This window comes from Bombus affinis, chromosome 14 (assembly GCF_024516045.1).
Source record: "Bombus affinis isolate iyBomAffi1 chromosome 14, iyBomAffi1.2, whole genome shotgun sequence".
In the NCBI taxonomy this organism is placed as follows: domain Eukaryota; kingdom Metazoa; phylum Arthropoda; class Insecta; order Hymenoptera; family Apidae; genus Bombus; species Bombus affinis.
In genome coordinates this window covers 9,738,272-9,753,868 of record NC_066357.1, presented here as the reverse complement: position 1 = coordinate 9,753,868, position 15,597 = coordinate 9,738,272, and the positions used below count along the sequence as shown (strand labels likewise).

General features: G+C 34.5%; 3 protein-coding genes across 4 annotated transcripts in view; 2 read left to right on the top strand and 1 right to left on the bottom strand.

The window, feature by feature from the left end:
• The window catches only part of LOC126924571 (uncharacterized), a 131,442-nt gene that overhangs the window by 35,795 nt on the left and 80,050 nt on the right, over positions 1-15,597 (bottom strand). The window lies entirely within an intron of this gene.
• Positions 6,531-15,597, top strand: part of LOC126924568 (suppressor of lurcher protein 1) — a 530,829-nt gene continuing 521,762 nt past the window's right edge. Inside the window, exon 1 of the mRNA XM_050739228.1 lies at positions 6,531-6,569. Coding sequence (XP_050595185.1) covers positions 6,546-6,569 — 24 coding nt within the window. The 5' untranslated portion in view covers positions 6,531-6,545. The remainder of the gene's footprint in view (positions 6,570-15,597) is intronic.
• Positions 7,795-9,414, top strand: LOC126924609 (uncharacterized). Of its 2 annotated transcripts, none has more exons than XR_007713595.1 (2): positions 7,795-8,524; positions 8,874-9,414. XR_007713595.1 is itself a non-coding variant. In XM_050739335.1 (2 exons), exons 1-2 carry the CDS (start codon positions 8,155-8,157, stop codon positions 9,207-9,209), a joined length of 423 nt encoding a protein of 140 aa, XP_050595292.1. In that variant the 5' UTR covers positions 7,795-8,154; the 3' UTR covers positions 9,210-9,414. The 2 variants fall into 2 exon arrangements, 1 of the variants encoding a protein (XP_050595292.1); XM_050739335.1 differs by having other exon boundaries at positions 7,795-8,241.

Here is a 15,597-nt window from a genome sequence, read left to right as displayed (position 1 = left end):
TACCTGGTATCCGCGCCATGGACGTGCCATTAATTAGGTACATCGGGCATCGGGGAGGCCTTTAACGGTATACAGAGAGACACGTCGCCATTAACGCAAACGCCCCGACGATTCGACGCCGATCGCTCGTTAACGGAGAAGGGGCCTAGGAGACTATGCGATCGCGAGAGGTCACGCCTCACGACACGTGGGAAAAAAGACGGCCTCGCTGTCTCGGTAAATATAGGCGCAGCCCGGCGTAGCCGCGGTAAAAATTGCCAGACGGGGCATGTTCCGAATAACAGTAAAAGAGCGGTTTATTTGCATTTCGCTTGTAAATCACCTGGCCGGCTTCTCTTCGCCCAGCGCCAATTCACCATTCCGAGCTTGATTTTGACACTTTCAGATACAGGTACTGTTCCTGTGACCATGCTTCTTGGAAACATATCGTCGCGAGCGTTTCACTTCGATAGCAAGAATGAAATTAAATATAGATTCGAATTCATTAACAGCAAATGGACGTTTCAGAGATAGCTATACGATTGCTCAGCACGCTGTACTATTACCAAGCGCTTTTTCGAACTTTTTCTCTTTCGTTGAGAATATTGATCACTGTGACCTATTTTCCGATATAATCCTTTTTTATTTTTGATTTTTGATATAATTTGTTACTCGAAGAATAAAAATATATATAAAAAGGTAGTCGGTAACTTGATACGAATTATTTTTTCGTAATCCAATTATCGTTCTGTATCCATTGTTTGATAAGAATTCGGTAAGCAAATACCAAGGAACACGCTGTCTCTCAAATGTCTTTACGATTGTACACATGGTAGCCGATCCAACTACACTTCAATCTGAAAGACAGCAATAATTTCTTTGGCCAGTAACCTGGTTGCTACCATCCAATACCGAGAATCATGGATCAATCGGATTTCTAACCAATTGGTTTGACGATCGTAAGTCGTGCATGGTATCGTCGCCGGATCTCGACATGAGCTTAGCGTTCTCTTCCTACGGAAAGGGGGACGCGGCAGGCAATGGAAAACGGAATTCCTCGTAAAGACAGCGGTTAAAATTATAACCATTTAACGACTGTGAGAACAGAGCGTAGAACGTCGATGCGTACCGAGAGCACTGAAAGAACGTATCGGGAGATAAAGAGTCGCGGACAGAAGGGGACGAAGATAGACCTCTCTCGTCCGTGGCATTGTGCGTCCGGTGGCTGTCCAGAGCTACGTTTCTTGCTCAAAGTAGCAACACGCAGGAGCCACGCTGCTTCTTGGAGGCCGCTCGGCTCTCCTTCCTGCGCGCGCGCGACGCTCGCACCTGCCAACTAACTAGTCGAACCTGATTAAACTCTGCCCTGTGTGTCGTATGACATGCCCCTGTACTCCCCTTGCCTTAACCATCTCCACCTCCACTTTCTACTTCCCGTTACCCCCTTCTCTCTCAGTACCTTCAGTCATGTCCTCACCTCTTTCCCTGTTCTCCTTCCCTGCATTCGTTCTATGATTAAGGCTCTCCTTCTCTTATTCCCCCGTCTCTCTTCCCTTTTCTTACCGTTCCTTCTTCTCTCATTCGTATCTCTCTCGTTCTCTCTCTTTCCGTCACGATCCCCTTTTTTCTCTCTACTTGGTTCGCTTCGATCGATCTCGTACCGTTCGGTAAGACGGGAGAAGAATTACAGGATCACCGATACCATATCTGATCTGCGCGCGATCTCCTCGCCGAGAAATACGTCCGAGTTGGCCAAATGCCTCTTCCCGATTCGTTACACCGTGAGATGGTTTACTCGAGATTAGGAAGCGCTACCTTTTCCCATGGAATTGCAAAGGACCGCCTTTCAGGGGATCCTGCTTTCTTTGTTACTGCCACTTTTCCATTTGCTCGTCCAAGTCGATCTCGATCATTCCGGATGATCCGCGATATCGCGACAGCCGAAGTTAGGTTTGGCTACTTTCATAACATACCATTCAAATTTCTCTATTTTGGATTCAGTTAACTGGATATGCGATGCCACGAATACGTTTAGTAACGCTTTCGAATCTTTCTTGTTTTGAATTTTAGAAAGAAATTTTTATACATTCGAAATGACGCAGAATATATTTTTGCCTGTTCTTGTTAAATTTGGCTTACGGGACTATTTCTCGGATTTATTCGAAATTATTAATCCCGCCTCGTGCATTCTAAGCTTCTCTTAAATGAAATTTTAAAAGATGAGATTACTATTGCGATGCTAGAGATAGGATATAATGGAGTACTTCAGAAATCAGAGTCCCTTGGTAAATAGTAAAACGTGATTCATGGATGGGTCGGTCATTCGACCAATCCCTGACGTTTGTTTCGACTAATTTCATTAGACGATTAACCGCGCCCGACATTCGGTTCAGTTTGATTAGACTCGACACGACGCACGTCGTAACGAACTCGACGAAGCGGCGCTCGATACAAATGAGAATTACGCAAATTCACCGGTGCAATTTATCGAAACTTCAATAGTAATTTTTGAAGCCCGTCGTTTGAACGTTAGTTTACAAGTTATATGTACAGTTCGAATTAAAAAACAATTTTACCGTCTATGAATCTTGTTTTACAAAACTTAAAAAAGGAACATGACAATCGAATTAGTTAGAATTGGAAGTAATTCATTAGTGCAAATACGTAACACATATAAATGTGTGTAATACGTTAGATTTTAACACTTGTAAAAATTAATCGAGACAAACAATATTGTAATTTAACATAAGTATGAGATATAAAACAAAAATTTTAATTTCTGCATCGATGCATGAAAACCTTAGTCTAAATATAAGTATGTATTAATCAATATGTGATTTAAATCAATCAGAAATATTTCTTTAACATTTTAGTTGTCTAGTCCGAATAGGAAATGAAATTAATTCACTAATACATATGAGAAATGTTTTTAGTTTGCCCTTATGAATAACTACCGCAAATTCGATGGTGGACTTGTACTCCTTTCTTGTATGACCTCTGCATTGTTTGTGAACTCGCTACTGCAGGTGACATTTTACTTGGAAATAAGAATGAATGAAAAACTTCTCTTCCGGGAGTAGTTATGCTCTTTTGCTTTAACAGTATCGAATGCACGCGACGCGGTCCTCGATGAACCGTGGGACTCGGTCACTGCATAACATTGTCGCTACACGCTACGCGTATACGTACGTAAAAAAGTAATCGTTCAAGAGAAAACATTAACATACATATTCTTAATATATTCAGTTCTACCTTGTACAGAATACATTTGAGCCATACTCTGTGAACCTTCGCAGCGATATGCATATGTAATTTGTATTTACGCAATTACTCCTATTTACGTGTAACTTGAATTGTGAAAAATTCCATTCCTTTGTTCTATGTCTATGGCCTTTTGCTCTTTCTTCTATTTATACTTAACGTTCCTCCACGAATAGGAAAAACCGTTTTAATTAACGTATAAAGAAGCTTTTACATACCAAATTTATTACTAAACTTGCTATTAGTTTAGTGAAAGTATTAACAACAATTATTAAATACGAAATAGATTTTAGGTTAATACATTATTTGTTGACTTATGGAATGTAATTCTGATTAAGAAATTCTTGTATAGTTTGTTAATAACTTCACTCGATACTCCAATGAAAAATGTCGGTAGTACTTTCGTTGTTTTATAACATCATGCAAACCGTAAATATGAATATTCGTAACATAATTCATAATGTAACCATAATATAAGTTCATTATATGATTGTGAATCATTATCGAAAACAAAAGATTTCACGGAACGGGTATTTAGAATCAAATTTTCCTTGCAAACTACACATTTCGAAAACGTTTTAAAAGTGGAAGAAAATAAATGTTTATTGGGGTAGAAAGCGTACCTGTGATGCCATGATCGAGTGAAACGTAATTCGAATCGCTTGAAATTGAATTAACGAAAGTTGACTGAAAGCTGGAACCGGAAGGGAAAACTATGCTGTATCCTATTAGTCGCACTTTACCATAACTAATTAAGGGGCGTTTTTAATTTAATTTCGATTATGTTCACTCCTGCGGAAATTAGTACGAATTATACAAGCAGCGCCGCATGGCATAAAATCGTCGAACTAATGATTTACCCGGAAGAACTTGTTGCACATTTCGTGAGATGGCGCGCTGTGGCACTTGTTAAACAACGATAGAAGGTATCTCATTTTAATAGCACAGACGAGGTACACAGTATATCTGACACGTAATATATTTACATATATATTTATTGTTAGACAATGATGCAAAGCTAAAAATAATTTAAGAATGAAATTATAACAGCTAAACAATATGTAAAATTTATAAACAAAGTTGGCTATCAATAGACATATGATATTATTTCGCGAGTGTGTATTTTCTATTAATTTTTAACTTATAAATTATAAGTAATAATTATAAATTTTTTTTGAATTGTTATTAATCTATATTTTATAGTAATTTATAAATTTTCTCGATTTATTTTAAGCAGATATTACATACATATACTATAGATATTACTTTAATTCATTTATTCTTTTAATTATTTATATTATTGTATTTATTAAAGAGGAACATTATATCCACTACTTTTAATTATAGCAATAATAATAAAAGAAGACTAGTGACGAACAAAATATGATTAATATTAACGGCGTAGAAATTGAAGAAGTATGAAACCTTGAAAACTCTTTATAATTATCTGCTTTGAAATTGTTATAGGTTGACGACCACCATGAATTTTTCGACATACGATATTTCAATTTTGCGCGCGGCTTTATACGAAGGAGAAGCCATTTCACTCCAGCCAATCAGGAGTCACTTAAGCGAAGTTTTGGCGCGGACCGTCATAGTATAGGTGAAAATCGTGGTATCAACTTGCGTCGTTCTTTGATGGATGTGATTTCAACTATATAGTGTTTTTATTAGTATTATATCATTTTTAATCGAGCATTATCAGGTTCGTTTAACTAATATGTTCTTATTTAGTACTTTGTTAGGTACTGTTAAAGTGAAATTCTATAGTTTTTCCAATTTTCTCTGTTCATTCGTCGTCGATCGGCTGAGTATCACTGTTAACAATACGTTGTATTACGAATTTTTGAGAGGGGATTTGAATTTAATTCTTATTTCATTTTGACACAATTGATTCAGTTTTATATATTAATCCCAAATTTATGGTTATGATTTGTGCAGATGGACATTAGAGATGCATAGACGAAGACAGTTAATGGTGACAATTCGATGACATTTCATGCAAAACGATTTGCAAACGTTGGATTTACCTTAACGAAAATGGAGGTACATGTACGTATTGTTTTTTGATTCACTTGTAATACAATAGATATCCGTTTAATATGTAATATTATTAAATTATAGATATGTAAATGTATGGTCTATTAACAATCAACAATATATATTCATTCAATTTTTATTATATTTATTCAAGAAATTTGAATAACCTTTATATTTCAATCATGAATTCTCGGTATTAATATCGCCATTAAACTTGTATGAACAATTTTTATTATTTTTTAAATAGAGTTGTACGATATGCTGAGGAATGTTTTAGCTCAAGGTTACGCGTGTTGTTATTGTGACCACATCGGATACGTTTAACGAATATTGTTGCTGTCTATTATTACAAAGAGTTTTTTTTTTTTGAACAAACTATCGATAAAGTAACGAAGAAAAATATGTAAAATTGTCTTTTTTTTTCTCTTTTCTCTACCGCTTTTTACTAATACAATTTTACTTTCAGAAAATTTTTGTGACCACGCGCAGTTGGTAGAATCAATGTTTGCTTCGTAACTTCAAATTCTTCAATTCAATTGTCATATGCGAAATTAGAATCAGTGTTTGTTCGGAGACATAATTTAAACGATACTTAATCGAAACGAACGCGTTAATATTCTTTTATTTTTCTTTTTTATGTAAACCTTTTTCTTTCTAATATTCGTGTTCGGTGTTAAAGTCAGTGCTCAAAAGGATCCAGGTATAATCAGAATCTGATATATCTGGTATCTTGGCATATTGTATCCTAATTTATTTAAATGATTTTGTTAACTTATAGATTTCAGATTGTTGTATTAGAGCTCCAATTTCTATAATTATTAAAATTTGGAATATTTATTTTTAATTTTTATTATTATTAAGGTTCTAAATTTAATAGAGTTTCATCTTCTATTATTTCAAACTTCTTAAATAATCAACACTATATTTTCAAAAACAAATTGTAATAATCTACTATTTTTTTAAGGTTGTTCGCAGTTTCCACTTCCTTATGCTTTCCAGAAGAAATCTGAGGATGTTTAAAAAACCAAAAATGTAAGTATTTTTGTAAATTGTACCTTAATTAACTTTACTTCTCACGTACTTTAATTATTATTAATTAAGAAATAAAATTTATATTAGAATCAGTCATATCTTTAAAATTAAAGTCTAATATCACATGTCTTGTTACAGACTTTTCACAACTTCCCATTTTCCTGTATGAGGTTTGCTGATTCCTTCTTGATGATTGTTTTGGTGATGGCTTCCTCTGAATTGCTGCATCATCGATGGCAACGTCTCCGCATCTTATCGTGAGTCGCATGTTTTTATATTCCTTTGGTCATCCAATCATAATCGTAGAACAAAAGGTTCGAATCGATACGGACGACTAGTTGTATTACGTAAAATTTTTTTCGAGCACAGTGACCGAGGATATTTATCATATTCCTGAGTAGTAACATTATCTTTATGCCTTATTTATTAGTTCAGGACAGATCTTCTTGCACACCTCGTTTTTTTATGTTAATGACGTGACATTGAGGATTAAAACTTTAATATAATGTTGATCATTAGGATGAGTGATTTATTTTTTATTTTATTTTTATAAGATACTTCTTCTGCTGCGATTAGACAGACTCGAGCTTAAATGTAAGTTTCAGCGGACAGAACAATTGCCACAGAAGAGGGCAACTACTAATGGCTTTCCATCCCCTGGATCCTCCAGAACATGGAAAGTCATTTTCGGTATTACTTTGTCACTATGCTTGTTTTTGGTAGTTGTGGTAGTAGTCTTTTTTGGCCGATGTCGGTCCACCATCATATTGGCTAAATCGCTGATTGTTATCAGTGTCGCAAAGTAGTACTTACAGGTTGAGTCACAGTTTCGAAGTAATTTAAATTAAAATTGAATTAGAAAAATGTCAACTTTTGATTAACTTTATATCGTTGCTATTTCTGGTCATCTAGAACAATTGAAGTAGTTATCATTGAATTTATTTGATGAATTAATATTTCGATACTTTTTCATCGCCATTGTTTCAATTACTTTTCAAGTTAATGTTGCTTTAATAAATGATCACGTTTTTTTTTAGTAGCATTGCAATTATAAAGTGCCTAAATTTTGTCCACCTGCTGCTGCTAAAAAAGATGTACAGAGGTGGTTGTCAGCAGCCTTAACACGGCCGCACTGCACTTTCCTAATTAGTGTTGTGTATATTTAAACTCGAGTGCATAGATTAGTACTTATTAGCGTTGCGTAAAAGAATTTCCTGCTACAGTTTCGGGAGGTTCCTATTTTGTTTAACTTTTTTCATAATAAAATAATTAATATGCCAAACGTACAGAACACTCTTAGCGGTTTACTCTGAATTTTCTATTGTGTATGTGATTACAGTAATTTAGTGTTGCGAAATGCAAAAGATATTCCACTCTCAGTTTATGTCTCGGTGCTTTCCTGGCTATTTATTTCCTTTTTCTCAACTCTCGTTATTGATATGACACTCATTCTAATAAGTCTCTTCAATTTAAATAGAATATAAGTATTACTTAAAACATTTTATAAGATTATGAAGTTTTAAACAACAATAATTTTTATTACATCTTAATTTTGTTACTACGTTTGCTCTTCTTCAGCCATAGAATTGTTATATGTCTTCTAACAATATTGCCGATCCTTTTAGAATCATTCTTACACTAACTACCTTGTAGTTATTACATTGTGAGAAGACGAGTTTCATTTTCTTTCCCCACGTCTTTGTTTCACGAGACGCGACATCTTCAGTTTGTTCCACGACATTCGTGGAAAACACGGCTTCTTTCTGGTGACACCCGGAAATTCCTAGTTAATTCTCGTGATTGTAAATCGTTCCTCATGTTAAAGATAAAGGAGATAAGAAAATGTATCGGACGGAATACGTTATACCCTGGGTTCAGATGCGAGCGAGGGAGGAGTACATTCTAAAAGCATCTAGGCAATATCCCGTGGTAAGAGAACTTTCCAAACGAATTCGGAGAGTTTAATAATTAACGTCGAGAGCGGCAGTGCTCGCTGAACGTTCTATTCCGGGGGGTAGTTCGTTCACGCTGAAACTGAGACAAGCCCGTGAGATACGGAAAAACCATTTCCCGCCGTATTCGGAAATCTATCACTCGGGATGAAATTTTCTTTCCAACCATTCGATACTGCTGTCTCGGATGATGATGCACCGGCTTATCTTGGATTAAGTATCAAACTGTCGTCTGCTTGTTCATAGGGTGATTTTTAAATGTACGTATGAATATTCCAGGGATAAATGCAGTTAAAAAATATTGAAGGAATTATACAAATATCATAGGTTATTTGTGTTTGATTCTTTAAGTAAGAAGATATTTGACAAAATCATGCAAGTTTTTATGTCTTACAAGTATAAGTGCCGCAATATGTTTTATGTTTCACGATGTATGATTCATCTTATTGTTGTCAGACGAAAAGACATTTCAATTATAAATAAATTGGATAATTTCTTGCTTGTTCGAAAGATAAAACTTTACTGTTCAATCCTCGTATACAAAAGTCTTGATACGTATTTAATACGCACACCCTGTGCGTGGTTCTTTGAAGACACTATTGATTTCAGTTGGATCCGTTCGCTCTTCGAAATTCGATCACGTATTTTAACAACAACAAAGAAGACAGCGCAAAATCGGCATATGAGCGTCTTCATAGCGTAGATTTCGATCTTTCCAATCCACGATCTGATCGTACCAAGCCTAGTCTTTATTGGTTGGAAATCTCAAAGGAAAACCAAGGCCACAAGGTCCCGATGACTACTAATCTGTGGTACGGTCGACCGAACAGAGTTCAAGTCGATTTTCCTGGGACTAAATTTAATCGATCGAGCAAAATGCAAGAGTTCTACATTCGCTGTGGTTTTAGTCTAGTTAGCGACGAGGAAAACGGATCGTTCTGCTAGAGTGAATCTGTTAGGCAAGCTTTTTTGATTCTCTTTTTTCTAACATTAGTTCGACCGATTTTATTAATATTACATATAATATAAAATACTATTGAAAAGTGTTACTATTCATTATATCACATTTATGTAGAATTCGTTAAAACCATGCTTCGTGTGCGTGTAAAATATTAAATTTGATTGATATTTAATAAAGTGATAAAAAGATTGCGTTAGAATATTTAGTAATAGAGTTCTTGTTTCTTATAGTTAAGTATGAAAAATTGTTTTATGAAGCTTTTCCATTTAACCGAATAAAGCGGTATACGAGGGAGTTTACCTTTTAGTTAAGTACTTAAAAGAAAATAATATGTATGACTGAATTATTTGTATGTTCATGTTTCAGCCGATTATTACTCTTGACATTCTGTATTAAATCATATTCTCGGCGAAATCCATGCTTGAAAGTAGATTCAGTAATCATTAATCGACTTACACACCTTTTTCAATTCTTTATGAGTGACATATAATAATTTATAAGGACTTTGGACTGGTAATTTTCACATATTCAGCAAAGCACAAATTCAACACGTTTCACGTATTCATCTACTACCGGAGATCGATATTGCATCGTTCAAATTTAAAATTGCTTGCTTTCTGTGAAGAATGCTTCTACGAGGTTGTCATCATTTTTTGCAACGTAAATGTTTAAAATCTGGTTTCCCAGAAAGTTTTTTCTTCGATAGACAGGATGAAAATTGGGTAATTCTGTACGACGTATGAAACCAAATTTGTTATTGGAAAGTGGTGCACGTACGAACAATAAGGATATTAATCTTAAAAAGACCAAAGTGCTAAGAGTAAGAATATATGCATGTGGTTAATGTTACATGATCTCCATTAACGTTTAATTTATGTTGTATTTGGTATATTTTATACGTATGTATTTTGTTCTTTTTTTTAATTTTTTTCTCAGGAAAGGATAATATAATTATCCGTATACATTTATGATTTAAAGAGCAAAGCTGCTGCTAAATGTATTTGTGAGAGAATTAAGCGTTGATATTGGGCAAAAATGGGGTGAAAACTCTACGAATAAAATGCGCAAGATGTAAAATTATTCTATAATTGAATAACAGTATTTTAATAAAATGTATTTTTTAAGAGATTTCGGAAGCCTGAAAGAACTGAGATATACAGAGATAATAAGAAGCAAAGATTAACATATACGTCCGTTCGTTTCTATCTCTGAAAAAAATTACATTTTAAATTAATAAATTACATCGTATCTTTAGAATGGTTCTGCTTTATTCAGTTTTGAACGAATTTTCTTATTATACCGCAGATTAAACAATCATTATATAATTTAAAAAATCTTCCTCGTACAAAAACGAAGTGCAATTGCTCAATTTTTAATTTCGAAGCATTTAATAATACAAAATATATATACACGTGTAAGATGGTTTCTTTTGCTTCGAGATTTTTGTCGATACGATTATTTATAAAAAATGTAAATTCATAATTTTTCTATTATCTTTCGTACATGTACGTATGTAGAAAAATAATTCTTTATAAAATTGTAATTTTTTATCTACTGGTCACCTTTACCAGTTATTTCCGATCAGTAATCTAGTAGTATAGGCATTTTCTCTTAATCCTCTGATATTTCCTTTTCTGTTACGATGTATTCGAATGGAGTACAGATTTGGATAGGAGTCTACGTTGTCGGACAGATCGTTGAAAGAGATGGCGAACATGGAACCGTTGTACGTACGCATATAGAGCTTGCTTCTATACCGAACTTAAACTAGTACCAGCTTCGAACTTCCACCGAGTATACCCAGAATTCTATACTTCCTAATTGTAATTACAATTTCCACTTTATAAACTTGTCACAAAAGATTCATTAATTACCACATCTTCCAGTGATACTACGTTTAATTAGTTAGCGTAAACAATGCTTTAAACATGAATCTCTAATAAACACTGAAAGGCGAATATTTCCGTCATGTGTAGAAAATTCGAATCAGACGATCCATGCTGATCGCAATTTCGTTTCGCGAACGTAATTTCCGCTTTGGAGATGGACGGTTCCGGTATTACGAATCAGCCAAAATGTTCGTTACGAGAGTGTAATTTCGATTTTAAGCGCACTGTCCGTTATAAGGAATTGCCTTAGATATTTCTCTAAATGATATTTTCCGCTTTGTTCCGTGAACATTCACTTTCTCAGGCAGACTTGACAATTTTTCAGGTTCACGGAACCTTGGAACAAAGCGTAGTCGTACATATTAATAAAATCACGGCCGAAATCCGAAGGATCGCAAATACAATGGCCACGAAAGTATTCGAACACTTACCACAGAATTCTTTTACGAATGTGCTCTGTGCATTGTAAGAAATTTCTTTTAAATTTCGTTCGCATCGTAATAAGACTCGATTATCGGGATTATAATAGAAAAATTTTAAATCAACGAATCATTGAAAATATGTATATATAGAAGTTACAGTACATTTATCGCATACATACATTTAGCGAGAAATTAGTATATTAGAATATCCTCGTGAGTAGTACATTTCATCTGATCATCGTGATACTTTAAAATCTAAAATTTCTCGCGAACGTTATAAGCAATTTTTGACAGTTCAAAGATATCCTGCCTTATGTCTTCATATATACAAATTTCTGTTTTTACTGCCATGTCCTGGAAAGTTGCTCGATACTGGGATTGCTATTTCCGGATATGAGGATAGAAACACCATGAAAAGAGGTACGTGCACTTATGTAGACACGGTGCAGACATCGGATATATAGCTCCGCATCTCGCTATACCAAGTTGGATTCAAGTTTTATGCAAGGTATCGAGAGATCGCTGAAACTCAAAGGCCGGTATAGAAAGTATCGAAACGAATCGACCAGGCTTTATGTAACCTAGAACACACATACCCTGGCGATTGGATGTGTGCGGTACATTTATGATGAATTCATCGATCGATGGCCACAGATTCTGCTGTTGCTTGTTTCGAATCTCACGTTCTATGTCAAGTATTGTCCTTGTACGACTGTCTTGAATAAAAAGCCCGGGTAATTTATTGACGTCTCTTTTGATGCCTTGTCTAACCTAGACTACGATATTCTGCATCGCAACACTTAAAGCACTTGAAGTAAGGAACTATAATTCACACTATTCTTCATACATATAGTATGTGTAAATTGAAAGGTAAAATAGAATTATCAATACGAAACACTTTTGTACTGTAGTTGTAGTTCTCTATCGCGTTATTATTCCGTGAAAGTAATTTTAACAAAAACACAACTGCCGAAACGAAATTCATTTCGCAATTTTGCAAATCTATTTCTGCGAAATTAATATAAAATTGAACTTTTTTCCAAAAGGAAGTTTTATTCAATCAAATAAAATAGACCGTTGGGGCAAGAATCACATTCGCTGTCTGTATCAAATATATGAAAATGCTACTTTCAATTTAAAAATAAATATCAACTTTCAAGAATACATATAATATTTACGGATTTTCCGTTGTGCGTAGCATCGGTGATTGAATTTTCCTGACATTTTGTTTCATTATTGTTATTCGCAGAATATCGATGTCAATGACACGAATTTAAAGCGAGCGGCGAAAGTTCGCGTGACGGGTAAAACGTTGGCCGCTAATCGAAGAAGATTTTGTGCAAATTTATGCGCATAAACGTGGCCACCGGTATTCATCGTAGCCCGAAAAGACTTCCCTATTGTTTCTAGTTAATCGTCCGAGGTCAGGGACAGGCTAACACTTATTTTCAATTCTTTGTTTTGGGTTCGTTAATTAAAAGTTTAATTAAAGCCACGTCAATTAATCAGAATTCTGTTTCGGCCCATTCCCGCGTACTTCGTCACGGAAGAGCAGAATAAAAAAGATGGAGAGCAGCTCGCGATAACTGGCAGTTGCCTGTTGGCCTGCTGCTATACGTTCGTTGCTGTTATGTGACCAAACGGGCAATTAAAAAGTCATCTCGGCTAGAAAATTTGTTGTATAATAGTAGTTGAACGAAGTTGGGACGAAGTGGATCTATTACTTGAAAAAGTCACCCTTCGCCGATCTAAATTCATCGATAATGTCCACCAACTGTATGATTTTCTCATGGATGTGCATCTATGTCATGTTCGATAGTCAAACAAAATTCTCCATGGTTTTTGATCTGATGATTTCATTTCACTTTCAATCGAGTTTTTGTTAGTTATGATTTCATTTTGTACGACGAATTGGTCGAGACTGTTGAGAGTGTGATCCATTAATAACTACTTCTAAATATTCGTGAAGTTAATTTTTCAGAGAGGTTTCAATCGTTAGAAGATACTTGAAAATTGAAAAAAAATATAATTTCACTATATAATAATACTCCTTGAGGGTCTTAGCTTGCAGAGTTATGGCGATTTAATTATCTGATTAATTTAAAGGGACTGAATTCTTACCTGTTTTTCATTTCGATACGATCGAGAAGCGATTAAAACGACTGCGACCTGGAATTATGGGTGAACGTCTCAAGCGAAAACTCAATCAGCAATAATTATGCCAGCGTGTACATAGGGCGATATTAGCAAGTTCATTACCCTTCGTAGCTCCGCAATACGCTTAATCGAATTGCCTTTGGTAATGTAAAGTAACGAAGCCGAAAGGGTTATCTAGAGTGTGACCTCATTAATACGTTGCTCTCCTAAGAAGTTAGATGTATTCCGAACGCAAATAAATTTCAGCAACTACGAGAATACCGAAGAGAAGTTTCTTTGGAATTGTTTTATAGTACCCCGTGGACTTCAACGCTTTCTCTTTCTCCCTTCATCTTTTCGTTTCTTCGTTTCTCGTCCTTTCTCTTTTGCTCTTGAACAGAAGAGCATATTCGTCGCGCTCCTCGCTCTACGTTTTTTTTATCCCTCATTTAAATGTTATATTTCACTTGCTAAAAATTCAAGTGATCGATCACCGATAAATTGAATTTTATTAGCGGGTGAAAAAAACGGACCGCGTTCAACACTCGATACTTGATATAAGTCCCTCAATTAATCATTTAACGATTGTTTTGAAATGCGAATATTGAATTTTAACAACATTGAGTGTTTCTATATGATGCTCAATTAAATTCCCCTGAATATCTTAAACGAAAATAAAACTGGTAAAATATCGATTTTTTGATTTTGATTTCATAATTTTGATTATTTCTACTTGCACTGTAAGATAAAACTATATTGTATTTTTTTTTTGTGAATCGCATATTCGTACGCTGGAATTACTAGAAGCGCATCCGACATTAACCCCTTAAGGATCAGCATTCCCAAAAGAAATCAGTCGTTGTATGCTTTCCATCTACCCAAGAGATTCGAGCAAAAATGCAAGTTTAAATTAATTTCTAACAATTTTACAAACCGCGGTAAAATACATTGCATATACGTCAAGTTTCTTTTTAGGGCGTCATATATGAATGAATAATTAATAAGCATTATATTTTATGTCATATTAAATCATATTTAATTGATTGATAATAATTTTCGTTTAGAATTTACATCTTACACTAATCGGAACGAAGAAAGAGGAACAAAACGTATTTATTTTGATGATGCAGAATTGCTTAATTTAAATATTGATATAATTATAGAAGTCTATATATTCGGTATACATTAAGACATTAGACGGAAAATTAAAAGAACAAAGTAAAAGTATTTCGTGTTAAGTTTCTCTCCGTTTTTATTTTTTTATGTTTCAGTATATTCCGTTTGTCGACATTTCCATTTTATTCTCTTCTAATATTTGTTCAAATCTTTTTTATATTGATTTACGGTTTATGCCTCGTGAAATACTCTTAAGCATTGGCTTTATTAAGCAACTTCTATATGCGTTCTGTGAACCTCACGCGGAAATTGCAAACAACTTGTAGCAAAAATATAAAATTTATAACTCGCAAGATATCGTGCGTTCCTATCTTTTGATATTGTCACATAATTTGAAACTATCTGTCAACCGATAATCCATTTATTGCCAGCGACATTTCGACTTCATACGTATACAAGTTTCTCTTTTCAGAATGCAACGCCTATATGCATTGTAGATCGCTATAAGCTACTTTTTCGAAAAACATATTTGTTTGTTAACGTTCGATAAATGTGCTTGTAACAACGGTATACAATAAATACTTTTTTTTTCGGATTTCCATCAAATTCAGAAACCTGTGAATTTACTTTGACGTTTAGGATATACGCAAACATTTGACATTTTCTAATAAATTTGTATGTAAACATTGTAGAAGAGGATTTAACCAAAGCTCGCAGTTCGGTCAAAATTTTACATTCAATCGTCCAATAAACGTTCGTTTTATTTTAGCACGTTTTGTTTAATGAAATGCATCAAACTATGGTTATGT

Coding starts and splice junctions, on each gene's coding strand:
- LOC126924609 (XM_050739335.1), top strand. CDS start 8,155: ATGTATCGGACGGAATACGTTATACCCTGGGTTCAGATGCGAGCGAGG. Junction 8,242..8,873: donor CATCTAGGCAATATCCCGTG/GTAAGAGAACTT, acceptor TATTGATTTCAG/TTGGATCCGTTCGCTCTTCG.